General features: G+C 44.6%; 1 protein-coding gene across 3 annotated transcripts in view; it reads left to right on the top strand.

The window, feature by feature from the left end:
* DMXL1 (Dmx like 1) overlaps positions 1–27,336 on the top strand; it is a 692,618-nt gene that overhangs the window by 365,352 nt on the left and 299,930 nt on the right. For all 3 annotated transcript variants that reach the window (XM_029570948.1, XM_029570967.1, XM_029570958.1), the window contains exons 19-20: positions 502–612; positions 11,928–12,097. In XM_029570948.1, the coding sequence (XP_029426808.1) occupies positions 502–612; positions 11,928–12,097 (281 nt within the window). The remainder of the gene's footprint in view (positions 1–501; positions 613–11,927; positions 12,098–27,336) is intronic.

Raw genomic sequence — 27,336 nt, 5'->3', positions numbered from 1 at the left:
AATGTTCTGTCTTGGATGTTGCTGAACCTGTTTCAGATGTTCAGCAGGATATTCATTCTATACAACACTTTTCACCTCCCTTAGGGACTGATTACTGTCTAAGCTTATTTATTAAACTGGATAATGCCTGCTAGAGATAGCAACTTTGCTTTAGTCTGAAAAGCTGTTTGTCTCTGTCTCCTTTATAATCTTAAATTGGGTGACTTGATCCCTAAGTATTTTCTTATTCATGTACAGGAATAGTTAAAATGTTAACATTTTATATTAAGAATTAAATGACTTTAAATATTCAAAAAATTGCTCGAGGGGAAAAGTCATACCATTTTTGATTCAGTTCTGTAATCCATTATTTAAATAGAGACCTTTACAATAATTCTAAACAATGCTTCTGTTACCTCATTAAATAGCAATGACATTTTCGGTTGCCAGTTGTAAAAAATGTTTACTCATGTATTCCTTAGCATCTGCTTTCATTTGGAAACTGTTTTGTTCTCTACACAGGTGGAGAGACTCTTGATGAATGTGGTTTGAAATTCTTTTTGGCTGTTAGGCTTCATACATTTCTCACAACCTCTCTTCCTCCCATCTATCGAGCCCAGCTTCTTCACCAAGGTAACATAAACTATCAGATGAATCTTGTTTAATAAATATTGGCATCCATTACTGAGGCAAGTAAGTGTTACTTATCATTAGTTTTTGTATTTCTTATATATTCTGAATGCCTTAGAAAGTATGGTTAAAGGGTAAATCCAATACATCACAAACAATGGGGCATATTAGAGCTATGGAGCCGTTATGTAACCCAGGGGTCTCCGTGAGGTTCCTCTGGAAGGGGGTAAGGGCAGGGGGCAACTTTGCTTTAGAGCCCTTAGGGCTAGTAAAACACTCCCTGTGGTGTGGAAATAAACTCCGCACCAGATTTTATTCCAAAATGAATATAGTTTATTATGTAACTTGCTGTATGGTGATAAGTTGACAAACAAATTGTCTTCTGGTGATATGAATAAAGTCAGTTTTAAATAGCAATTTAAACACTGTAAAGAGATTTAGGGAACTCTCTTGCTTCTAAGTATTTCAGAGAACTCCAAGGATCTGTTCTTGACTCTTTTGGATTCCCCTTTGTACCATAATTCTCCTTTACTCTCCTTTGTTGGAACTGTGCTTCTCAATTGAAATGCTGTGAAACATTTCTGCTTCCTTTTTCTTCTCTTTGACTCAGCACCATCTGGAGAGAGCCCTGCTGAAAGCTTCTTGTTAATGACTGTACAACTTTAGGCATACTGGACTCTCTGTGGTCTCTTCTGTCCTTTTCAAACTGCACAGAGCTGTAAAATAGCAATCACAGCAGAGCCAGGAGTCTCCTATGCCTCATATCACCTGGAATCATTTCCAGATGCCTCTGTTCTTAAACCCCCTCTCAAGCAGTTCCAGGAACTCTCCTTGGGAAATCCAGAGATTCTTCCTAAAACCTTGGCTGTGCCTCAGAGCCCCAGAGTATTCTGTGCCTTGACTTTATTACTCTTCCAAAGGCACCACCCAATAGGATGTGTCTTTAGCACCTATTCTTACTGTTCTCTCTCTAGTCATGTGTGCCCCCTAGTGAAGATGCATGAATAATCTTGTAAGGGACCTGTGGATACTCATTACAAAAATAACATATATGTTATGTTAGCATACATCAATAAGCACAATGCACAAAGGAAAAAAAGTCTAGTTATTACACAATTGCATCAGAATTTGAATCTTAACTATTGCTTATTATACAGTATTTCAGTCACTATCATTGACTTGACTAGGTGTGTGTATGGTGTTAACTTGCATTTTAGCTGCAGATAATACTGCTAATCACTATACCCTTGTGTATTGAGAAATCCTGATTAATAACCATTTAGCCTAGAGATGATTATTTCTGATTTTTTTAGGTTTGTGTTTTGTAAAAGGTGCTATATAAATACAAATTTTCATAAATTAATTACTTTGAAACTTAAGCCATGTATTAATATATGAGAAATACTTGGAAAATCTAATCACGTGGCTGAGAGAGATTCCAGAAAACTCTCCTTTGGAACATAAAGTAATTTATTTTTAGCACAATTTAATTTTTTTAATTTGTTTAATCATGTATGATCTAAGACATACAGTGAGGGTGAGCCAGATTGAAGTTTGCAAACTATTGTAGCTACTGAACCACAGAAGCAGAAACTTGAGATTTATTTTTCATCCATTTTTTTTCTTTGAAGCAAGCAGTTTACAATGCTCACAGATGGATTGTCCTCCTGCAGCAACATGGACAATATTTCCAGAGCTTACTGTGAAAATTTTGAGGATCCCTCTGTTTTTGTGGGGCTGTTCTTCATCCCCACGCTTTTGCAGGTTGTCTGTCTGTTGGTTTTCATAGTAGGCATTAGAAGCACTCACTGCCTTCTTTGCAGATTTTTCCCTTGTTTTTTCTGGTGTTCAGATCAGTGTACCTTAGTGAGGTTTTTCTTTTCCCCTTACTAGTTAGATTTTTCAGCAGTTAGTAAACTTTCTTATATTTTTATGTCCTTGTCAGTGGGCCTGGTTTTTTCCCTGTTACTGTTGACAATTATGATCCCTTATTTCTCTCCTGTTTAATTTAAAAGAAAATGCTTTTGGTTTTGAGTCAGTTTTCTGACACTGGTAGAAAAAGACCAGTGGCTTCAAGAAGTACCCCTGTTGCAGGCAAACTGTTGATAATGGACTATTATAAAGCCCACTGCAAGTATCTAGGCAAGGATCATGTCATTCCGCTGCAGCATCTGTTTTAGGCCATCACTGAGGGCATTCAAGATTAGATTAAACTCAGCTTTTTTTTTCCTATTCTATTGAAAATCCTTTCATTACAACAAATAGAAAAGCAACATAACATTATTTCAATACATGTGCAACTTACTTATTTTCAGTTCTTTAAAAGAAATTCTAGCATAAACTAACTAGGCACCACAGCCCAAACTAAAATTTAGAGATTAACACACACAATGTCTCTAGGATAGAATGTCCTCCCAGATCTCTTCCTAGTTCTGTTTTTTCTCTTGCCTGTATCTCTTATGACTAGAAATTATTCTCTTTATCCATGAATCAGCTGCAACTTTTTGACATTTAATGGAGAGTGTTTCCCTGACACCTTAGTCTGATGCCAGCATTTTTTCATGTTCTGCAGCTGGAGAAGCAGGAAAGCAGGAGTCCTTTTCTGCCTTCCCTTCTATCACGCTGCCTTCCTCTGACACACACAGCAGAGTATACATTCCTTCACAGTTGTGCTTCACTTAGTGTGTGCATTGTAGCTGCTGGTGTTCTCTTCCTGACTGTCCCAATGCCTCCCTTCAACACCAGCTGTGTTTCTTACCCCATGTATCTTTGCTCAGATGTATATGCATTGTAGAGTGTGGCTCACCCTTAATGGTTAGAGCCAGTAGAACACTGTCAGGTGGATCCAAAGGCTTTCATCGCTAAGCATATTTTATTATGTATATATGTTTTTACATATGTGTGTGTGTGTATAACAATAACTCTGTGATGTGGGCTTTTCTAAAACCAAACCTTTTCATCCAGTATCTGATTTTACTTCAAAAACGCTTCTAATTGTGACAATACACACTTTTCAGTTACTTTGGCAAGAGTTGGGAAGTTAGACCAGGTCTATAATTCGCCGAATCCCCCAATGATAGCTTTTTATCTTTAACTACAGGTCTCACTGTAGTGTTCAGTTGCCTAGGCAAGTATTCCTCAACCATGGAGACAAATGGAATTGTCTGTATAATTTCAAATGTTTCTAACCTCAAATTTTTGATGATAAAAAAAAAAAAATGGACAAGAATCTATTTGAGAGAAAGTGGATTTAAATTGTCCAGACACAGAAGTTATTTCCCTAACAGTAATCATCCTAAACAAAGATCACTTTACTGCCCTTTTATCCTTTACCATACCCATATTTGTTAAAACGAAATTTGATGAAGTATCAACTTGTGAACCCCTCCATTTCTGGAGAGTAAATGGGGAGACATCAAACATTTCAGTTTCATGGTTTTCCTCACTGAGTAGTACTCGTCGATCTAGCTTTGTATATAATATCTTTAGCTTCAAAATCAGATAGATGCTACAATGTCTTTTGGAGAGTTCTTGCTCAAGAGGCCCAAACCCCTTATGAGCTCTCTCAATCTTTAACTGTTTTTTTGGGGGGGGTTTTCAGAATGTTCCCCTGCCACAAAGTTTAATATTTCCCCACAGATATTTTGCGCAATACCAAGTCAGTGTAATCAGTAATATCTGGCAATCCAAGTATTTTAATATTTGTTCTCCAGCAATTTTCTAATACTCTTAGCTTTTCCAACAGATTTTTCCTAACGGAATTAAATTAAAATACTTCGCCCCACAGGGGTCCCCCCTCTAACTTTCCTCGACCGCGGTACTCCGGTAAGTTTTTTCACCGTTTTTTGTCTATTACCGCCGAGTTTGGCCCTCACGGCCTACTGGCCGTCAACCGTACCGCGCCTCGATTTTTTCCATGGCGTCAGGTTTTTGTCGGTGCCCGGACTGTACTCGCACCATGTCTATCACAGACCCTCATGGAGTCTGTGTTTTGTGTTTAGGCCGTGAGCATGATGTCCTAACTTGCACCAAGTGTGCCCTCATGACACCTAAGGGTCGCAAAGCCAAAATGGAGAAGATGGGACTCCTCTTCCGTGCTCACACCCCGACGCCGTCCATCGCATCGACGTCCTCGGAACCTGCACCGTCAAAGTCGCACCATCGACAACCGTCCGGTGACCGCCCTCCATCGACGTCTTCACGGCCATCGACTCCCGTATCTCCCCCTCAGGATCAAGGGGATCGCAGGGAGAAGCATCGCAATCGGCATCGTAGGTCTCGGACTGTCAAGGGAGTGAAATCATCGACCTCGCCACCGTCCGAGCCGCCGTTGAAGAAGCCCCATCCAGGTGCGGCACCGACCACTCCTGCGACCGGGACATCGAGGCCACCCTCACCTGATCGGGGTTTGGGAGTCGCGATTCCGCCTGTAAAGGTGGTCCCTCCGACTGTGCCTCAGCCTCCCTCTTCCATCACGGAGCCGGAACTGATTGCCCCAGGTCTCCGGGAAGAACTGGACTGGCTGGTCCAGGAGGCCATCGACAAAGCAATGCACCGAGAGTGGAACCGGTCACCGACCCGATTCCAGCAGTGCTGGCACTGCTGCTATCCTGCATGGAGGCGCTCATGACTGCCCTTCCACCGGTGATTCCCGGGTCTCCGATGGCTCCGGTGCGCTCCCCAGTGGCTGCTTCATCGAGAGGAGAAACACTGTTCCGCATTCCTCCTTCGGGGGTAGTGCCTCAGCCATCGATGCCATGCCGTCCCTCGCCACAGATTCACTCATCGGGGGCGATACGCTCATCGGCGCCATCGATGCCTTCGATGCCGGCACCGATGCCCCCCAAGCTGTCCGCGGTGCCCTTGGCGATTCCTTCGATTTTCTTGGAGCCTCAGCCGGGCCCCTCGGGTATCCAACCACCCTCTCATCCTACAGGTCAGCCTTCTGATCCTTATGACACTTGGGGTGATGATACATCCACAGACACCGATGATTTACCTTCACCTCCTTCTCCTGCTGAAAGTAGAAAGCGTTCTCCTCCAGAGGACCTCTTTCATTAATTTTGTGAAGGAAATGTCTGAGATGGTCCCTTTTCAACTTCAGACGGAGCAAGATGATAGGCACCAGAGCTTCTCCATTTCCTGGATGCCCCCAAAGTGATCACCTCTATTCCCATTCATCAAGTTCTTCTTGACCTCCTCAAAAAGAACTGGGAAAATCCTGGATCTATAGCCCCAGTACACAGGAAAGCTGACACTACCTAGTACAGTCAGCCCCGGGCTTTCAAAAGTCTCAGCTTGGCCACCACTCAGTTGTGGTAGAGTCAGCTCAGAAGAAAGCGAAAAGAACGAAGCCACACTCCTCTACCCCTCCTGTCAAGGAACACAAGTTCCTAGACAATATTGGTCGACGAGTGTTCCAAGGGCCCATGCTCATCTCTAGAATTGCTTCTTACCCAGCTGTACATGACCCAATACAATAGGGTCATCTTTAAGCAAATACAGGACTTCTCTGAAACCCTGCCTGACCAATTCCAAGAACGTCTTCAAACCCTTGTCAATAAGGGCTTTGAAGCAGGAAAGCATGAAATAAGAACAGCTTACGATATCTTCGACACCTCCACTAGAGTGTCTGCAGCTGCCATTTCGGCACGGCGTTGGGCCTGGCTCAAGTCCTCGGACCTTCGCCCAGAAGTACAAGACAGGCTCTCCGACCTGCCCTGTATTGGTGACAATCTATTCGGTGAACAGATTCAGCAAATAGTGGCTGAGTTGAAGGATCACCATGAGACCCTCAAACAGCTCTCATTGATTCCTTCTGACTTCCCGTCTAGATGCCCTCCAAGAAGGACCCTAAGAAGTCATTCTTCCGGCCAAGGAAGTACTATCCTCCACCGACAAGGACCCGATTGACGAGGACTTAACATATATCCCAGCCTCGCAAGCAAAAGTCACAAGCAGCTCCCCAGCCGGGGCCTGCTTCAGGCTTTTGACTCTCAATTGGAGAGCAGCAGCCTAATTCCTTTGCCATGTATACCAGTGGGAGGTCGACTATGCCACTTTCATGGAATGTGGCAAACAATCACGACCGACCAATGGGTGCTGGCAATCATTGCTCAGGGCTACCATCTGAATTTTCTAGCTGTCCCACAGGACTCCCCACCGCTACAAACTTGGAGACTAGCCGACCACTCTGTCCTTCTGGAGCAGGAGGTCTCCCTTCTCCAGTTAAGAGCAATAGAATCCATTCCTCTTTCGCTACAAGGCCTAAGGTTCTATTCCCAGTACTTTTTGATCCCCAAAAAATCTGGGGGCCTTCGTCCAATTCTGGACCTACGTGCCCTCAACAAGTACCTCCAGCGGGAAAAGTTCAGGATGGTAACCTTGGGCTCCCTTCTTCCTCTTCTACAAAGAGGAGACTGGCTCTGCTCTCTAGACCTCCAGGACGCATACACCCACATTGCAATAGCTCCAGCTTATCGCAAGTACCTCTGGTTCTTAGTAGGTCTAAAGCATTATCAATACCTGGTGCTTCCATTCGGCCTAGCATCGGCACCACGAGTCTTTACCAAATGTCTCGTAGTTGTCGCAGCCTTCCTCAGGAAAGAAGATGTTTACGTCTAACCCTATCTAGACGACTGGTTAATCAGGGCCCAAGCCCAGTAAGCAGCTCGATCGTCCCTGGATTTAACCCTATACACTCTAACCTCTCTGGGATTTCTCGTCAATTACGAGAAATCCTATTTAGTCCCATCTCAAACCTTGTCTTTCATTGGGGCAGACTTGGACACCTTACAGGCAAAAGCCTTCCTACCTCAACAACGAGTACAAACCCTCGTGTCTCTCGCTCACCAGTTGCAGTCTCAGTACACAGCCACTGCTCGGCAATTCCTTGTCCTTCTCGGACACATGGCATCCTCAGTCCATCTCACTCCAATGGCCCGCCCTGCCATGAGTCATGCATTGGACTCTACGTTCACAATAGACTCAAGCGACTCAGCCTCTCTCAACCATTGTCCACATCACCGACGCACTCCGTCTGTTTCTCGCCTGGTGGAAAGATCACAACAATCTCCTCCAGGGACTGCCTTTTCATCCACCAGATCCTCAACTCGTTCTCACCGCCGATGCTTCCATTCTCGGCTGGGGAGCTCATGTAAACGATCTACAGACACAAGGATCTTGGTCTCAAGAGGAATCCAAATACCAGATAAATTTCCTGGAGCTTCGAGCAATGCGATATACTCTCAGAGCTTTTCAGGATTACCTATCAAATCACGTCATCCTGATTCAGACGGACAACCAGGTGGCCATGTGGTACATAAACAAGCAGGGAGGAACAGGCTCCTTCCTTCTCTGTCAGGAGGCCGCTCAGATTTGGGCGGAAGTGCTCTCCCGCTCGATGTACCTCAGGGCCACCTACTTGCCGGGAGTGGACAATCTCTTGGCGGACAAACTGAGTCGTGTCTTCCAACCACACGAGTGGTCACTCAATCCCTTGGTAGCGACCTCTCTCTTCCAGCAATGGGGATATCCCCAAATAGACCTCTTTGCGTCCCCTCAGAACCACAAAGTAGACAATTACTGCTCCCTCATTCGGAGCGAGCGCTCTCAGTCCAGAGATGCATTCTCCCTCTCGTGGGCAGACGGGCTGCTTTATGCATTCCCTCCACTTCCTCTTCTCTCGAAGACTCTCGTGAAGCTCCGGCAGGACAAGGGAACCATGATCCTGATAGCACCTCACTGGCCACGCCAAGTGTGGTTTCCTATACTCCAGGATCTCTCCATCCGCAGGCACATTCCCTTGGGAAAGGACCTGCTCCTGATCACTCAGAACGATGGATGTTTACGCCATCCCAACCTTCAGGCCTTGTCCCTGACGGCATGGATGTTGAAAGGTTAATTCTTCAGCTGCTTAACCTTTCAGATTCGGTTTCTCGTGTCCTCATTGCTTCACGGAAGCCTTCCACAAGAAAGTCTTATTCCTATAAATGGAAAAGGTATACATCATGGTGTTCTTCACAGTCCCTTGATCCCTTTTCCTGTCCAATCCCGAGATTTTTGGACTATCTCTGGCATTTATCGGAATCCGGTCTAAAGACTTCCTCAATCAGAATGCATGTCAGTGCGGTAGCCGCCTTCCATAAAGGTGTCAGGGATGTCCCTATATCGGGACAACCCCTCGTAACACGTTTTCTGAAAGGCTTGCTTCATATCAAGCCACCCTTGCGGCCTCCAGCCCCTTCTTGGGACCTTAATCTGGTTCTTGGTCGGCTCACGAAACCTCCATTTGATCCTCTTCACTCCTGTGACCTAAAATATTTATTTATTTTATTTAAAAACTTTTCTATACCGTCGCTAAGTTATATACCATCGCAACTGTTTACAAATAGGCACATAGACTAAGGTTAGTAAATCTAGGATATCGTACACTCTAACTGGTGCCAATAAAGTTCGGTTACAATTTCATAAATAAAATCATTATTTGAGTAATGTTGGTCAAGTCAGGTATATTATTGAGTTACTATCTCTTTGAGATATTACTTCTTAAATGTAGGATTGAGTAAATTCATTCTCATCTGCATTACTCTGTACTTTCATTCTCTACCCTCCACACTCTTTAGTGAAGGCTTTTTTAAAGAGCCATGTTTTTAAATTTTTCTTAAGTTTTGAGATTATTCTGTAATCTGAGTTCAGGGGGCATTGTGTTCCATTTCACATGGAAGGTGATTTTCCTTCTGGCTATCACTTCAGCTCGCAGGGTTAGTGAATTACAGGCCCTAGTTACCTATCCGCCTTACACTAAACTCCTGCAGGACCAGGCGGTACTCCGCACTCACCCTAAATTCTTACCTAAGGTAGTGTCAGAGTTTCATCTCAATCAATCCATCATACTACCTACCTTCTTTCCCAGGCCCCATTCCAATCCAGGAGAGCAGGCTCTGCATTCCCTCGACTGTAAACGGGCTCTAGCGTTCTACCTAGACTGTACAGTTGCCCACAGAAAGAGCACTCAGCTATTCGTCTCCTTCCATCCCAACAAATTAGGGAAGCCTGTGGGTAAGCAAACTCTCTCCTGGTTGGCGGACTGCATATCCTTTTGCTATCAGCAAGCAGGCATTCCTTTTCACGACCGTGTTAAAGCACACTCTGTGAGGGCCATGGTGACTTCAGTAGCACACCTACGATCGGTGCCGCTTCCTGACATTTGCAGGGCTGCCACCTGGAGCTCACTCCACACCTTCGCAGCCCACTATTGCTTGGACAAAGCCGGAAGACAAGATTCCATCTTTGGCCAATCTGTCCTGCGTAACCTGTTTCCAACGTGACGTACCAACACCCTTCCGCCTACCCGGTGGGGTTCAGGATGCCCTCTACCAAATTCCACCCCAGTTGTTGTGCCTATTGCATGCCGTTGGGTACATTTGGTGCATGTTCGGACATCCTCAGCTCGGTACTCACCCATATGTGAGGACTACCATCCTGCTTGTCCTGTGAGAAAGAAAATGTTGCTTACCTGTAACAGGTGTTCTCACAGGACAGCAGGATGTTAGTCCTCATGAAACCCGTCCGCTGCCCCGCGGTGTTGGGTTCGTAACGCTTTGTTGTTTTATTTTTTCGGCACTGCCTGTAGCTATAAAATAAGACTGAAGGGGGACACCTGCTGGCTGCAGGGTTAGTGCCATGCTGGGCATGCCCAGTAGGGGCCAATCAAAGTTCTGGAAACTTTGACAGAAGTTTTCCGTGATTGGGCTCCATCCTGATGATGTCACCCATATGTGAGGACTAACATCCTGCTGTCCTGTGAGAACACCTGTTTAAAGGTAAGTAACATTTGCTATATCTCTCTCTTCATTTGGAAGCTGCTTCATGAAAATCAGTTTAAATAGAAACAATCTCATTTTTCAACTGGCTCAACTAGGTCTTCATCTTCTGCCTGGTAAATGCGAAGTCTGTTTCAGCTCTGAACTTGGGCATGTCTCAATCTGACTCTGTATCTGAAGCTGCACCTCTTCACAACCTTTTTGTGGTCTCATGCATTCTTAAGCAGATTTCCCCCCTCATCACCATTACCTTCCGGGCTGCTTGAATATAAAACGTATGGAGTTTTTCTGGTGGTCATTTCTTCCCAACAGTATCACTATTCATTCTGCCTTTTTATAAAAGCAAAGGGAGATCTAATATGTTGGTAAATGCTGTTGTCCCACGGAGCTGCGTGGGGTAGCAGCTATCTCTGTCAGTGATGTTACTTCCTCTTTATTTTTCTCTTTTCTTACATTCTTTGGTTGAATTTGATCTAGTTTCAACCAGTTTTTCTTTTGACCATTACATTACTTGTTTCTCTGTATTACTTTGTGTCTGACTTGCTCGCCTTCACATTATGACAGTCTGTCATCTATCTTAGTGCTTTCCCATGAACACTACATACACAAATGTTTATATATTTATTCACTCATTTTCCTTTATACTTCAACAGTTTCTTGATAGGCTAGTAAGTTAGAACTGTTTGTTCTTCACTACCTCTTTGAGGGGTAGAGCTATATTTCAGGTTGTCTTCCATGTTAGCAAATGTAAAAGAAAAAAAATATAAAAAATTACAAAACAGAAAATGATTTAGGTACAACAAAACATTACCTGCCTGTTGGCAGTCTTGTTCCTCTTTCCACCTTTTTTTTTTTTTTTGTTGAAGACATCTCTTAGCTAGAGAATCCCACGACCATGAGTTTGTGAACCTGCTTATCTTCAGAAGAGAGAGTGGAGTTGCTTATCTGTAACAGGTCTAAAGACAGCGGTTCCAATTTCACAGCCCCTGCCACCTTCCTTTTGTTATTGTTTTACTGGAACCGAGGGGAGCGTGTCAGCAGTGTGGGTAGTCTTGACTATGCACTACATGGGCATGTAGGCTCTTCCAAAAAGGTCTGGAATTGTTTGGTGCTTTGTGATCACGTGAGTCAATGTAGAACTGGTGAACTGCTGTCTTCAGATAATACCTGTTAAAGATGATAAAGTTCACTTTTTTTAAGATATGGCTCACTTATGTGACTGAACTGCTGTTTTCAGAGAGCACCTATTAGAACTAAGCATAGTTATCACTGGTGACTTGACAGGCCTCTGAAAAATGAAAGCCCTTGAAATAGTTTGTGAACTACTAATGTAGATGTCAGCTTCTCATTATAGCAACGAAATATCACTTGATTTAAATTACTAGTTCAAATTGCTATAAATGTTTAGTTAAGCATATTTTTTTAACTTTGTTCTTTTCAATATCCATGATGTTGGATTGTTTGAATTTTAATTTTTTTTGTATTGTAATTTAGGTTTATCAACGATTCACTTTGCATGGGCCTTTCATTCAGTAGCAGAGGAAGAGCTTCTGAACATGCTTCCAGCAATGCAAAAAGGGGATCCAACATGGTCAGAACTCAGAGCTATGGGCATTGGTTGGTGGGTGCGAAATATTCACAGCCTGCGCAAATGTATAGAAAAGGTACGCACACCAAATTTCACAAATATTTTTAGTATGTAGAGAGAAGAAATCATTCTCATAGTATTGTTGCTAAGTGCTGACAACTTCCAAGTGACCCAGACTGACCATGGTCTGAGACAGACTGCTGACCTCAGTGGTCCATTGATTTGACCTAGCATAACTAGTCTCATTTTTATAATAGCTTCTTTATCCCAGGACAAGCAGGATATGCTAGTCCTCACATATGGGTGACGTCATTCACGGAGCCCTTAAGCGGAAAAAACTTCTGGCAAAGTTTCTAGAAGCTTTTAACTGGCTGCCTGAGGCTACTGAGCATGCCCGGCATGCCATGATATTCCCTGCCACAGGGGCCTCACATCAGTCTTCTTTTTTCCGCGCTGCTAAATACATCGCGGTTCACAGGAGCCCTGTGAGGTTCTCCTCACAACTACAAAAAATTAAAAAATATTTGCCCTTCACGGGTCTCACTCGCTTTGTCACCGGCTGGTGACAAACCATACTTTTTTCGCTAAGAAAAAATATCCATCCTTCATCGGATGTCGATGGAAAAGACTTCAGGCTTCAAAAAGTGTCCGGCCTGCAACCGAACAATGTCCATAATGGACCCGCATGTCGAATGCGTTCGGTGCCTTGGTGGAGGCCACGACATCGCCGCCTGTTCACAGTGCCAGGAAATGACGGTGAAAGGCAGGAAACTCCGCCAAGAAAAGATGGCACAAATATTTCAAATCCAAGCAGGGCCATCTCCAATGACTTCTACAAAATCGTCACCGGTAGGCCTTACAAAAAAGATCTTAATCAAGAAAAGACTTCCGGAGGGTTCGGGGGATGCCTCCTCTCCAACACCCTCCGCGTCATCGACAAGTTCGGTATCTGAACCACGTTCTAAGCATAAACACCGACGGCACCGTTCCATTCTGCCGCTACCACCGCCGGGGGAACCGGTCCCTAAAAAACAAAAACTTTCATCTGCCTCCGTAACATCGGTGCAGGAATCGATACCATCGACATCGGTTGCAGACTTAACTACGTTAATCAAACAGATAGTCACCGATGCCCTGAAAAATCAAATACCGGTGTCATTGCCGATGCCGACCACCATGTCGATGCCGACTGCCGTGTCGATGCAGACAACCCTGTCTATGCCGGCAGAATCGCCGATGTTTTCAACCTAGATACCGGCTGCCCAACCGATGCCGGCGACCCCATCAACGCCGATGCCAGCGATGACTTCATCGATGCCGTTCACTACTTCTTCGATGACAGTCCCATTCGCATTACAAGACCCATCGATGACATCGATACTTACAAAAAGCTCGATGACCACGATGACTTCTAGGCCCATTTCATCGATGATCCCAATCTCGATGTTCACATTCCATACTTCATCGATTCCAGCTGCTGCACAATCGATGTCTCTGTACACTCTGGCACCTACTAGAACACCTGTACCAGAAAAGACACCTACAGCTAAAAAATCATCAGGAAAATTTAAACATTCTTCCATTCCAGCTCCAGATACTTCTACTTCTGAAGCAAGACTACATAGCATCCTCACTAAAAGGTACCAAGACCTTTTAGCATCCTTGCCCATAGGACCTGGTCAAGAAGAAGAGGAAATAGAGGATGAGGACAGAGAGGGTTCACCAGATCCTCAAGATCCCTTACAAGGACCTTCAGGAAGTTCCCCCATCTAAAAGGCTGGAACCTCCTCAATACCAACCTACGTCAGACACGTGGGCAGACACAGAATCAGAGCATTCCTCAGAGGATTTTTTATCTGAGAATACTCCACCTCAAGCCAAAAAGCAGTCACCTCCAGAAGACCTTTCATTTTCCTCTTTTATTCAGGAAATGTCTGAGTCCATACCCTTCCAACTCCAGGCTGAAAGAGATGAGAGGCAACAAATCCTTGAAATACTACAATTTGTGGATCCTCCTAAACACAATTTAGCCATTCCAGTGCATGAAGTGCTTTTACAGCTTCAGCAGAGAATATGGGAACACCCATACACAACCCCTGCTGTAAACAGGAGAGTAGACGCCACTTATCTTGTTCAAGCAGCACCAGGATTTGAGAAACCTCAACTCCCTCACAACTCCCTGGTGGTAGAATCTGCCCAGAAAAAATCCCGCAGATCCAGAACACATGCCTCAATCCCTCCAGGGAAGACAGTAGATTTTTAGATTTAATGGGAAGAAAAATCTACCAAGGAGCCATGCTGAACTCTAAGATTGCTGCATATCAGCTTTTATGACGCAGCACCAGAGAAATCTCTGGAAACAAATCGAAGAGTTTCTACCATCCCTGCCTCAGCAACAACAAGAGGCAACACAGCAAATTATTCAAAAGGGGCTAGATGCAGGAAAGCATGAGGTAAGGGCAGCCTATGATGCTTTCGAAACATCATCAAGAACAGCTGCATCCGGCATCAGTGCAAGAAGGTGGGCCTGGCTAAAGGCTTCAGATTTACGCCCTGAGGTCCAAGACAAATTAGTTGACCTACCTTGTCAAGGAGACAACTTGTTTGGCACCAAGGTGCAAGATGCCGTTGCCCAGCTTCGGGAACATTCAGAAACATTGAAGCAATTATCAACTCTACCTCATGACACTGCAACTCATACAGCTCGCAGACCACCACGTAGGGAGGCTAAACGTCCCTTCTACCGACCAAAGAGGTATTATCCTCAGGCCTCTAGGTCAAGATCTCCAAGGTCTCAACAACGATCACAACAAAGACAACAGCGGTCTGCGAGGCCACAGCCACCTCCTCAAACAGGTTCCACCTCGGGTTTTTGAAACACATCCCAGAGTGCAGAGCCAACTACCCAATCCTTATCCCAAATTGCCAGTTGGAGGGAGAATTTCTCATTTCTACAAAGAATGGACAAACATTACATCAGATCATTGGGTCCTATCCATTGTTCATCAAGGCTACAGCCTAGACTTCTTATCTCTCCCTCAGGAGTTTCCACCACAAACTCCCATCTCAGTCACATATCTCAATTACAAACAGAATTATCTGCTCTTCTGAAAGCAAAAGCTGTGGAACACGTACCACACGCTCAGAAGGGAAGAGGATTCTATTCCCGGTATTTCCTCATTCCAAAGAAAACCGGAGGTCTACGTCCCATTCTAGATCTCAGAAATCTCAACAAATTCCTAAGAAAAGAAAAATTCAGGATGGTGTCTCTAGGCACCATGCTTCCACTAATACAAAAGGGGGATTGGCTTTGTTCTCTGGATCTTCAAGATGCATACACTCACATCCCTATATTCCCGCCTCATCGCAAATATCTGCGATTCACAGTGGGTCATCAGCATTTCCAATACAGAGTGTTGCCATTCGGCCTAGCTTCAGCTCCCAGAGTATTCACCAAATGCCTGGCAGTGATAGCGGGACATTTGCACAAACAAGGTGTTCATGTATTTCCTTATCTCGACGATTGGCTAATAAAAAGTCAGTCACAACAAGGAGCAGTAACTGCTCTACATTGCACAATAAAGTTACTTCACGAACTGGGATTCCTTATCAATTATCAAAAATCCCACCTGAACTCTTCTTATCTACTCCAATTCATAGGAGCAGAATTAAACACAAACATTGCACAAGCTTTTCTTCCAGAAGATCGTGCAGTTACACTGTCCCGGTTGGCGTACTCAATTTCCATGCAAAGACAAGCGACAGCTCATCAGTTTCTAATCTTACTAGACCACATGGCTTCAACGGTTCACGTCACTCCTATGGCAAGACTTGCCATGCGACTAACCCAATGGACTCTTCGATCACAATGGATCCAAGCCATTCAGCCACTACATTATCAGATCCAAGTGACCCACCATCTACGATCCTCGCTACAATGGTGGATAATCAAGGACAATTTACGCAAGGGCCTACCCTTCCAAAAACCGGTCCCTCAGATAACATTAACTACAGATGCATCCACCTTAGGGTGGGGAGCTCACATAAACTCGCTTCAAACTCAAGGAACTTGGACACGACTCGAAGCCACATATCAAATCAATTTTCTAGAACTTCGAGCTATACGTTATGCGCTGCATGCGTTCAAGGACTGCCTGTCACACAAAACTGTGCTGATCCAGACAGACAATACAGTAGCCATGTGGTACATCAACAAACAGGGAGGTACGGGCTCGTATCTCCTTTGTCAAGAAGCAGCACAAATTTGGGACTGGGCCTTGACTCACTCAATGTTCCTACAGGCTACTTATCTAGCAGGGATTCAAAATGTCCTAGCAGACCGACTCAGTCGCCAGTTTCAACCACACGAGTGGTCTCTGAATAGCGACCAAAATATTCCAACGTTGGGGACAACCAACAACAGACCTCTTTGCGTCGCTTCTGAACCACAAAGTGGACAACTTCTGTTCTCTACACAAACAGAAGAACCAGCCAGCCAAGGACGCCTTTGCTCGCCCTTGGAACTCAGGCCTACTATATGCATATCCTCCAATACCGCTTATCACCAAGACGCTGGTGAAGCTACAACAGGACAAGGGGTCCATGATACTCATAGCCCCGTATTGGCCTCGACAAGTATGGTTTCCCACACTGCTAGACCTTTCAGTCAGGGATCCAATACGCCTGGGAGTAGCTCCCAATCTCATAACTCAGGATCAGGGTCGGTTGCACCATCCCAACCTTCAATCCCTATCCCTGACTGCATGGATGTTGAAAGCTTGATCCTACAACCACTCAATCTTTCAACTTTCTCAAGTACTTATAGCTTCACGCAAACCTTCCACACGAAAGAATTATTCTTTCAAATGGAAAAAGTTTACTTTCTGGTGCAAGCAAAACAATATTAATCCTTTCACTTGCCCCACAACTTCTCTTCTAGACTATTTGTACTCTCTATCAGACTCTGGTCTTCAGACATCATCAATCAGAGTACATTTGAGCGCAATCTCAGCTTATAACAAGATAGGAGATGCACCTATATCCACACAACCTCTCGTCAGTAGATTCATGAGAGGTCTACCACACCTTAAACCACCAATTCGGCCTCCAGTCACACAATGGGACCTGAATCTGGTCTTAACAGGATTAATGCGTTCTCCTTTCGAACCCATAGATTCCTGTGATCTTAAATTTCTCACATGGAAAACTATTTTCCTCATAGCCATTACGTCAGCTAGAAGAGTTAGTGAGTTACAAGCACTTGTCACGTATGAACCTTATACAAAGTTTCTCCATGACAGAGTGGTTCTCCGAACACACCCAAAATTCCTTCCTAAGGTAGTTACGGAATTCCACTTAAATCAAACAATAGTTCTACCCACATTCTTTCCAAGGCCTCACTCTCACCAAGGGGAAAGAGCTTTACACACTTTGGACTGTAAACGTGCATTGTCTTTTTATTTGAATTGCACTACGTCCCTCAGAAAATCTAATCAGCTTTTTGTCTCTTATGATCCAAATAAGCCAGGTAAAGCAGTGGGAAAGCATACTCTATCCAATTGGTTAGCAGATTGCATACAGTTTTGCTATGAAAAAGCAGGCCTTCCTCTCCAAGGGCGAGTAAAGGCACATTCAGTAAGAGCAATGTCAACCTGAGTAGCACATTTTCGTTCAGTGCCAATCATTGACATTTGTAAAGCAGCAACATGGAGTTCTCTTCACACCTTTGCAGCTCATTACTGTTTGGACAAGGAAGGACGACAAGATTCAGCCTATGGACAATCTGTCTTAAAGAACTTGTTTCCAATTTAATCCCAACTCCTTCTACAACCAACCTGCTGTGATTGTCGGCTGACTCATTTCCTCAACAATGCATTGCTGCTACCTGCATGGACAATGACTCAGCCTCTAGCTTGCTAATCACCCATATGTGAGGACTAGCATCCTGCTTGTCCTGGGATAAAGCAAAATTGCTTACCTTGTAATAGGTGTTATCCCAGGACAGCAGGATGTAGTCCTCACGAAACCCACCCGCCACCCCGCGGAGTTGGGCAGGGTCAATTCGAAAAGTCGTGTTGAAAAAGCGTCTACCAGGTGAGTCGGGAGATGCTCCTCTTTCCTCCCCGTCTCCATCGTCCAGGGCATCGACATCGGGTAGTGAAAAATCCCGCGAAAAGGAGAAGCATCGCCATCGCAGGCCGCATACGGCGTCTCCTGTCTCGATACCCGGCGAGCCATCGACGGAAAGCGGTGTAACATCTAAGAAACCTCGGCTTCAGGATCAGGCTTCGGAGCCGTCGACAGGGCAATCCCCGCCGATTCCGGCGCAGGGAACCGTACCTCCTCAGGGCTCTGAGGAGGTACCGGCATCGCCAATACCGCCTCCCCCCATGGGTGCTCTGTTTTCATCATCCATGCGGGCGGAACTTGATGTGTATATACGTCAAGCGGTCAGAGACGCATTCATCGAGGCGATGCCGCACCCTCAGCCTTCTACGCCAGCGATGCCATCGACACCGATTCTGGTATCGACGGGGATATCGCCCCCGATACAGATGACATCACCCGTTCCTGCACCGGTGCCCTCGATGCCAATTCCAACTGTTCCACCGCCAGCGATTCCATCAATGCCGATTCAGACTATTCCTGCCCACGGACCGCCGATGCCGTCGATACCCATCCGGGTACCGGCACCGATAAAACCATCGATGCCAGGTCAAGAAACCTCCATTTTACAACCATTAATGGATAAATTAGACACCTTAATCCAGGTTTTCTCTACTTCACCTCATGGTTTGGATCCAGATACAATTCCAGAACCGGTACCTGGTCCATCTGGTGTTATCCCACCTATGAGACCACATACACCACAATCTGAGGTTCCTTTCAAACCTCTTAGACCATCAGATCACCCAGTGGACACTGGTACTGACTCGGGGGAAGATATCTCGTCTGATGAAGATATTTTATCTCAACCTTCACCACCAGAAGATAGAAGGAAATCACCCCCGGAAGATCTTTCCTTCTCTAACTTCATTAAAGAGATATCAGACACTATACCATTCTCACTACTTCCTGAACTGGATACTAGGCAGAAGACCTTGGAGGTGCTTCAGTTTGTTGATCCTCCTAAAGAGATACTAGCTATTCCAGTACACTAAGTCCTGCAAGAGCTTATGTACCGGATGTGGGAACACCCTGGCTCAGTGGCAGCAGTTAACAAACGAGCAGATGCCACATATCTCGTCCAACCCATACCCGGTTTTCAAAAATCTCAACTGCCACACCAGTCTGTAGTGGTTGAATCAGCCCATAAAAAAGCTAAGAGGCTTAAAACACATGCTTCCACGCCTCCAGGCAAGGACAGTCATTTCCTAGACAGTTTAGGAAGAACAATTTTTCAAGGGGCAATGCTGGTCTCAAGGATAAACTCCTATCAATTATTCATGAACCAGTATCAGCGTGACCTTTGGAAATAGGTAGAAGGTCTTGCTCAGGAACTTCCAGACCAATTTCAAGAGGGTTTCTTCCGTCTCGTGCATAAGGGCCTAGAAGCAGGCAAGCACGAGGTGAGAGCCACGTATGATAGCTTCGAGACGGCTTCCCGTTTATCAGCTTCCGGTATCAAGGCTCGAAGATGGGCCTGGCTAAAATCCTCTGAACTAAGGCCAGAAGTGCAAGAAAGGTTGGCAGACCTACCTTGTCTAGGTGAAAACCTTTTTGGAGACAAGATCAAAGAGGCAGTGGCGACCATTAAAGACCATCCAGAAACCCTAAAACAACTGTCTCAACTTCCTCAGGAGACACATCAAACTTCTAGGAGGCCTCCTAGAAGAGAAGTAAGGAAACCTTACTATCGTCCTTGACGTTACTACCCTCCTACTAGCCGAGCGAGACAACCACGCCCCACTCAGTGTTCTCAGGTTCGACAGAGGCCTACTAGGCCCCAGCCGCCTGCTCCAGCTACATCCACATCAGGCTTTTGAAAACCAGCCAGAGAGCAGAAGCCATTATCAAAATCCTCTTCCACACTTACCAGTCGGAGGTCGAATAACTTATTACCATCACACTTGGACCTCCATCACAACAGACCAATGGGTACTCTCAATTACAGCTCAAGGGTACCGATTGGATTTCCTCACTGTACCAAACAAAAATCCTCCTCTTTCATCTTGGACAGTGAATCATCACTCCACTATCCTACAAGTAGAATTATCCACCCTTCTGAGAGCCAGGGCCATAGAACCAGTTCCCAGGCCTCAGTGGGGCAGAGGATTCTACTCCCGATATTTCCTCATTCCAAAGAAAACCGGGGGCCTACGTCCTATCTTGGACCTCAGAAATCTCAACAAATTTCTAAAAAAAGAAAAATTCAGGATGGTATCGTTAGGCACCATGCTACCTCTTCTTCAAAAAGGGGATTGGCTCTGCTCTCTGGATCTTCAAGACGCCTACGCTCACATTCCCATCTTTCCTCCTCATCGACAGTACCTGCGATTTCTGGTCGAAGGGCAACACTTTCAATACCGAGTGCTACCATTCGGCCTAGCCTCAGCACCTCGAGTGTTCACAAAGTGTCTTGCGGTAGCGGTGGCACATCTTCACAAACAAAGAGAGCATGTATTCCCTTACTTGGACGACTGGCTCATCAGGAGTCAAACGCAAAACGGAGCTCTCAATTCCCTCCAGCTCACAATAAATTTGCTTCACTCCTTGGGATTTCTCATCAATTACGAAAAATCCCATCTTACACCATCTCACCAGTTGCAGTTCATAGGTGCAGATCTCAACACCATCACAGCAAAAGCTTTTCTTCCAAGAGACCGTGCTCAAACACTCGTTCTCCTGGCACACTCTATTCGCAATCAGTCTCGAGTTACAGCTCATCAGTGCCTCACCCTACTCGGACACATGGCCTCAACAGTTCACGTCACTCCCATGGCCAGATTGACTATGCGACTAATGCAATGGACACTCAAAAATCAGTGGATTCAAGCCATTCAACCATTGTCCACTCCCATTCAGATAACACAAGATCTGACTTCTTCCCTTCTCTGGTGGACATCAATGATCAACTTGCTCAAAGGCCTACCTTTTCAGCAACCAGTTCCACAAGTGACTTTAACTACAGATGCATCCACCTTAGGTTGGGGAGCACACATTGGTCATCTAAAGACACAAGGCACGTGGACAAAACACGAAGCCTCCTTTCAAATAAACTTCCTGGAGCTTCGAGCTATACGCTATGCGCTACATGCGTTCAAGGACTGCCTTTCACACAAGACTGTTCTGATCCAAACGGACAACACAGTAGCCATGTGGTACATCAACAAACAAGGGGGAACAGGTTCCTACCTCCTTTGCCAAGAAGCAGCTCAGATTTGGGACTGGGCCCTAGCACACTCAATTCTTCTACGGGCCACCTACCTAGCGGGCATCCACAACACAGTAGCAGATCGCCTAAGTCGTCAGTTCCAACCACACGAGTGGTCTTTGGATCCAACGATAGCAACCAAGATCTTCCAATGCTGGGGTCAGCCAACACTGGATCTTTTTGCATCCCCTCTGAACTACAAAGTGGACAATTACTGCTCTCTGCTTCCGCATCTGACCCGCCTACCGAGGGACGCCTTTGCTCGCCATTGGAATTCAGGCCTGTTACATGCGTATCCACTGATACCTCTCATAACCAAAACTCTAGTGAAACTGCAACAGGACAAGGGGTCAATGATACTCATAGCCCCATACTGGCCTCGACAAGTATGGTTTCCCACACTTCTAGATCTTTCAGTCAGGGATCCAATTCGCCTGGGAATAGCTCCCAATCTCATAACTCTGGAACAGGGTCAGTTGCGCCTTCCCAACCTTCAATCCCTGTCCCTGACAGCATGGATGTTGAAAGCTTGATCTTACAACCACTCAACCTTCCAACCACTATATCGTAAGTGCTGATAGCATCACGTAAACCTTCCACTAGAAAGAACTATTCCTACAAATGGAAACGGTTTACTTTGTGGTGCACTCAGAAAGCGCTAGATCCTTTCACTTGCCCCACTACCTCACTACTAGATTACCTTTACCATCTCTCAGACTCTGGTCTTAAGACGTCATCTGTAAGAGTACACTTGAGGGCAATCTCAGCTTATCATAACAAGCTGGGAGACACACCTATCTCTACACAGCCTCTCGTCAGTAAATTCATGAGAGGCCTAACTCACATTAAACCTCCAGTTCATTCCCCAAGCATACAATGGGACCTGAACGTAGTATTAACCAGGCTTATGCGTTCTCCATTTGAACCCATAGATACCTGTGACCTTAAATACCTTACTTGGAAAATGGTATTCCTCATAGCCATTACATCAGCTAGAAGGGTCTGTGAACTACAAGCTCTAGTCACATACGAACCTTTTACAAAGTTACTACATGACAGGGTGGTCCTCTGTACTGAATTCCACCTCAATCAATCTATAGTTTTACCAACATTCTTTCCAAGGCCTCACTCTCACCAGGGAGAAAGAGCCTTACATACCTTGGATTGTAAGCGTGCACTGTCTTTCTACTTAAACCGCACTACAGTCCAAAGGAAATCCAATCAACTATTTGTATCCTATGATCCAAACAAACCAGGTAAACCAGTGGGTAAACATACTTTGTCAAATTGGCTAGCAGATTGCATACAATTTTGTTATGAGAAAGCAGGCCTTACTCTTCAAGAGCGAGTAAAAGCACATTCAGTCAGAGCGATGTCAACCTCAGTAGCACACCTTCGCTCTGTACCTATTCTGGACATTTGTAAAGCAGCAACATGGAGTTCTCTTCACACTTTTGCAGCTCACTACTGTTTAGACAAAGAAGGAAGACAGGATTCAGCCTATGGACAATCTGTCTTAAAGAACTTATTTCCAGTGTAACCCCCAACTCCTTCTACATCCAACCTGCTGTGATCTTCGGCTGATTCATTTCAACAACAATACTTCACTGTTGCCTCAATCCCAAATGACTCGGCCTCTAGCTTGCTAATCACCCATATCTGAGGACTAGCATCCTGCTTGTCCTGGGATAAAGCAAAATTGCTTACCTTGTAATAGGTGTTATCCCAGGACAGCAGGATGTAGTCCTCACGAAACCCACCCGCCACCCCGCGGAATTGGGTCCGATACGTTTTATTATTTTATTTTTGGCTAACGCTACTTGCTACAAAACAAGACTGAAGGGAGACCTCTGTGGCAGGGAATATCATGGCATGCTGGGCATGCTCAGTAGGCACTCTGGTGCCAGTCAAAAGTTTCATAGAAACTTTTAAAGAAGTTTTCCGTACATAGGGCTCCATTACTGATGTTACCCATATGTGAGGACTACATCCTGCTGTCCTGGGATAACACCTATTACAAGGTAAGCAATTTTGCTTTATTCAAAAATTGGAAGAAGGATCCAACAGAAGAAAATAGGATAATGCATAAACGTTGGCAAATTAAATGTAAGACAGGCTAAGAGATAATTTGAAAAGAAGTTGGCCATAGAGGCAAATTCTCACAGTAAAAACATTTTAAAATATCTCCGAAGCAGAAAGCCTATGAAGGGAGTCAGTTGGACCTTTAGATGATCGAGGGGTTAAAGGGGTACTTAGAGAAGATAAGGCCATCGCGGAAAGATTAAACGATTTCTTTTCTTCAGTGTTTACTGACGATTATGTTGGGGAGGTACCTGTACTGGAGAAGGTTTTCATGGGTAATGATTCAGATGGACTGAACCAAATCACTGTGAACCTAGAAGATGTGGTAGGCCTGATTGACAAACTGAAGAGTAGTAAATTACCTGGACTGAATGGTATACACCCCAGAGTTCTGAAGGAACTAAAAAATGAAATTTCAGACCTATTAGTAAAAATTTGTAACCTATCATTAAAATCATCCATTGTACCTGAAGACTGGAGGATAGCAAATGTAACCCCAATATTTAAAAAGAGCTCCAGGGGCAATCCAGGAAACTACAGACCGGTTAGCCTGACTTCAATGCCAGGAAAAATAGTGGAAAGTGTTCTAAACATCAGAATCACAGAACATATAGAAAGACATGGTTTAATGGAACAAAGTCAGCATGGCTTTACCCAAGGCAAGTCTTGCCTCACAAATCTACTTCACTTTTTTGAAGGAGTTAATTAAACATGTGGATAAAGGTGAACCGGTAGATGTAGTGTACTTGGATTTTCAGAAGTCGTTTGACAAAGTTCCTTATGAGAGGCTTCTAGGAAAAGTAAAAAGTCATGGGATAGGTGGCGATGTCCTTTCGTGGATTACATACTGGCTAAAAGACAGGAAACAGAGAGTAGGATTAAATGGACAAATTTCTCAGTGGAAGGGAGTGGGCAGTGGAGTACCTCAGGGATCTGTATTGGGACCCTTACTTTTCAATATATTTATAAATGATCTGGAAAGAAATAAGACGAGTGAGATAATCAAATTTGCAGATGATACAAAATTGTTCAGAGTAGTTAAATCACAAGCAGATTGTGATAAATTGCAGGAAGACCTTGTGAGACTGGAAAATTGGGCCTCAAAATAGCAGATGAAATTTAATGTGGATAAGTGCAAGGTGATGCATATAGAGAAAAATAACCCATGCTATAGTTACACAATGTTAGGTTCCATATTAGGTGCTACAACCCAAGAAAGAGATCTAGGCATCATAGTGGTTAACACATTGAAATCGTCTGTTCAGTGTGCTGTGGCAGTCAAAAAAGCAAACAGAATGTTGGGAATTATTAGAAAGGGAATGGTGAATAAAACAGAAAATTTCATAATGTCTCTGTATCGCTCCATGGTGAGACCGTACCTTGAATACTGTGCACAATTCTGGTCGCCGAATCTCAAAAAAGATATAATTGCGATGGAGAAGGTACAGAGAAGGGCTACCAAAATGATAAGGGGAATGGAACAGCTCCCCTATGAGGAAAGTCTAAAGAGAGGTTAGGACTTTTCAGCTTGGAGAAGAGATGGCTGAGGGGGAGATGTGATAGAGCTGTTTAAAATCATGTGATGTCTAGACCGGGTAGATGTGAATTGGCTATTTACTCTTTCGGATAATAGAAAGACTAGGGGGCACTCCATGAAGTTAGCGTGTGGCACATTTAATATTAATCTTAGAAAGTTCTTTTTCACTCAACGCACAATTAAACTCTGGAATTTGTTTCCAGAGGATGTGGTTAGTGCAGTTAGTATAGCTGTGTTTAAAAAAGGATTGGATAAGTTCTTGGAGGCGAAGTCCATTACCTGCTATTAATTGAGTTGACTTAGAAAATAGCTACTGCTATTGCTAGCAACGGTAACATGGAATAGACTTAGGTTTTGGGTACTTGCCAGGTTCTTGTGGCCTGGATTGGGCACTGTTGGAAACAGGATGCTGGGCTTGATGGACCCTTGGTCTTACCCAGTATAGCATGTTCTTATGTTCTTATGAAATATCCCATTATAGATTCTTATGTACCATAGCCTATTAGTGTGGTTCTTACCTGGCAGTTCAACCCGTCCTTTAAGACCCATAATTTTTATAAGCTGAAGTTTGGTAGCGGTTATTTCAGTTTTTAATATCTACACTCCATATGCTAATTGGATACTTTGATGTACCGTATATCACAACCTACATTCTTGGTTCTAATAAAAACTGTCACAACATACAAAGAATCAAGTTTTGGCTGGCTCTCTGGTTGTACTGCCTATCCAAGGGCCTTGATTCAATTTCTAGGCAGGGCTTCTGCTCTCTGGGTTTGCTGTTGAGGCATAGCACCTTGTGGGATAAAGCTCCCATCATTGCAAATTGTCAACATCTGGGGCTAGATGTAGACCATGATTGCAGGATCTGAGGATTATTGTTGCAGTGCTCAGGTTAAATGATTTGGAAAGAGGATATAAAATACTGAGGACAAACCCTGACTGGTTGCAAAGGAAGGCTCATGGAGCCATAGACCAAAGAAGGTTAATTCTGATTGGGCTAGAAGCTCATATGAGCTGGAAGTGAAGGAGTAGCTTAATGGTTAGCACAGCAGGCTTCAAACCAGGTAAGCTAGGGTTCAAATCCCATTGCTGCTCCTTATGACTTTGGGTAAATCACACATGCCTCTCTTTCCTACCCAGAGCATGAGCCCTGGAGCATGGGAATTAAGACAGTTTGAAGGTATGAATAGCCAGATCCTGTTTTGTGCAGCACACAGCACCACATCATCTTCTCTTCCTGAGCCACCTCCTTTGAGGCGTCCTTGTCTCTGTCCTTTCCCCAGGCTGAGTGAGATGGGGAGAGCATGCAATGAGTACTGGATGTGAGTGTTTGGAGCAGCAATAGTGGAGGAACTCTGACAGTTAAATATGATGGCCAATGTAACTAACGGAGCCAGTTGCTTTCACCACACTGACTTCTTCCTTTTCCTGCACTTTTGTATATAGATCTGCTCCATTGTGATAGGGTCTTGTACATCTCTGCCCTCACTATTCTTATGTTTCAAATTTTGAGAGAGAGACTGGTGGGACTTTTGGTGCTTCCTTAGTTTTTCTTGGGGCCAATGTTATAAATCCCATGCTAAAAATTTAACATGCCATGCTAAATTTTAAATTGCCCACCTGGCATTTTGAAAATTGATGGACACTCAATTTCAGTTACACAAAAGGCCCAAAAACTTGGTGTAACCTTTGTTGCTCAATTACTGATGATGAATCAGATATCTCCAGTTCTACAAGCACTGATTCTTGGTTTCTCAATTTATTCTATCTGCCCGCTTCAGCTGCCCGTATACTAATGCATTCTACCCATCGTGACTATATCATGTCTATTCTTCACTCTTTACACTGGTTACCTATATTTTTTTTATATGCAGTACAAAATTTTCTCACAGGACAAGCAGGATGGTAGTCCTCACATATGGGTGACATCACAGGATGGAGCCCAATCACGGAACACTTTTGTCAAAGTTTCTAGAACTTTGACTGGCACCTACTGGGCATGCCCAGCATGGCACTAAACCTGCAGCCAGCAGGGGCCCCCCTTCAGACTTCTTTTTTCCACATAGCAGTAGCCCCGCGGGTTAAGGAACTCCACAGAGATTCCTGACAGGAATTTTCCTCACAGAATTACTAAAAACTTTCATACCCCACCGGGGTCCCTCCTTCGAATTTTTGACTCTGCGGTACTCCGGTAAGTTTTTACCCATTTTCGGTCGATTCCCGTCAAGTTTGGCCCTTGCGGCCTACTGGCCGTCGACCGTACCACTCAATTTTTTCAGAGGCCATGGCGTCGGGGTTCCGTCTGTGCCCAGACTTTACTCGT

Source organism: Rhinatrema bivittatum, chromosome 1 (genome assembly GCF_901001135.1).
Source record: "Rhinatrema bivittatum chromosome 1, aRhiBiv1.1, whole genome shotgun sequence".
In the NCBI taxonomy this organism is placed as follows: Eukaryota; Metazoa; Chordata; class Amphibia; order Gymnophiona; family Rhinatrematidae; genus Rhinatrema; species Rhinatrema bivittatum.
This window is presented reverse-complemented; position numbering and strand designations above follow the sequence as displayed.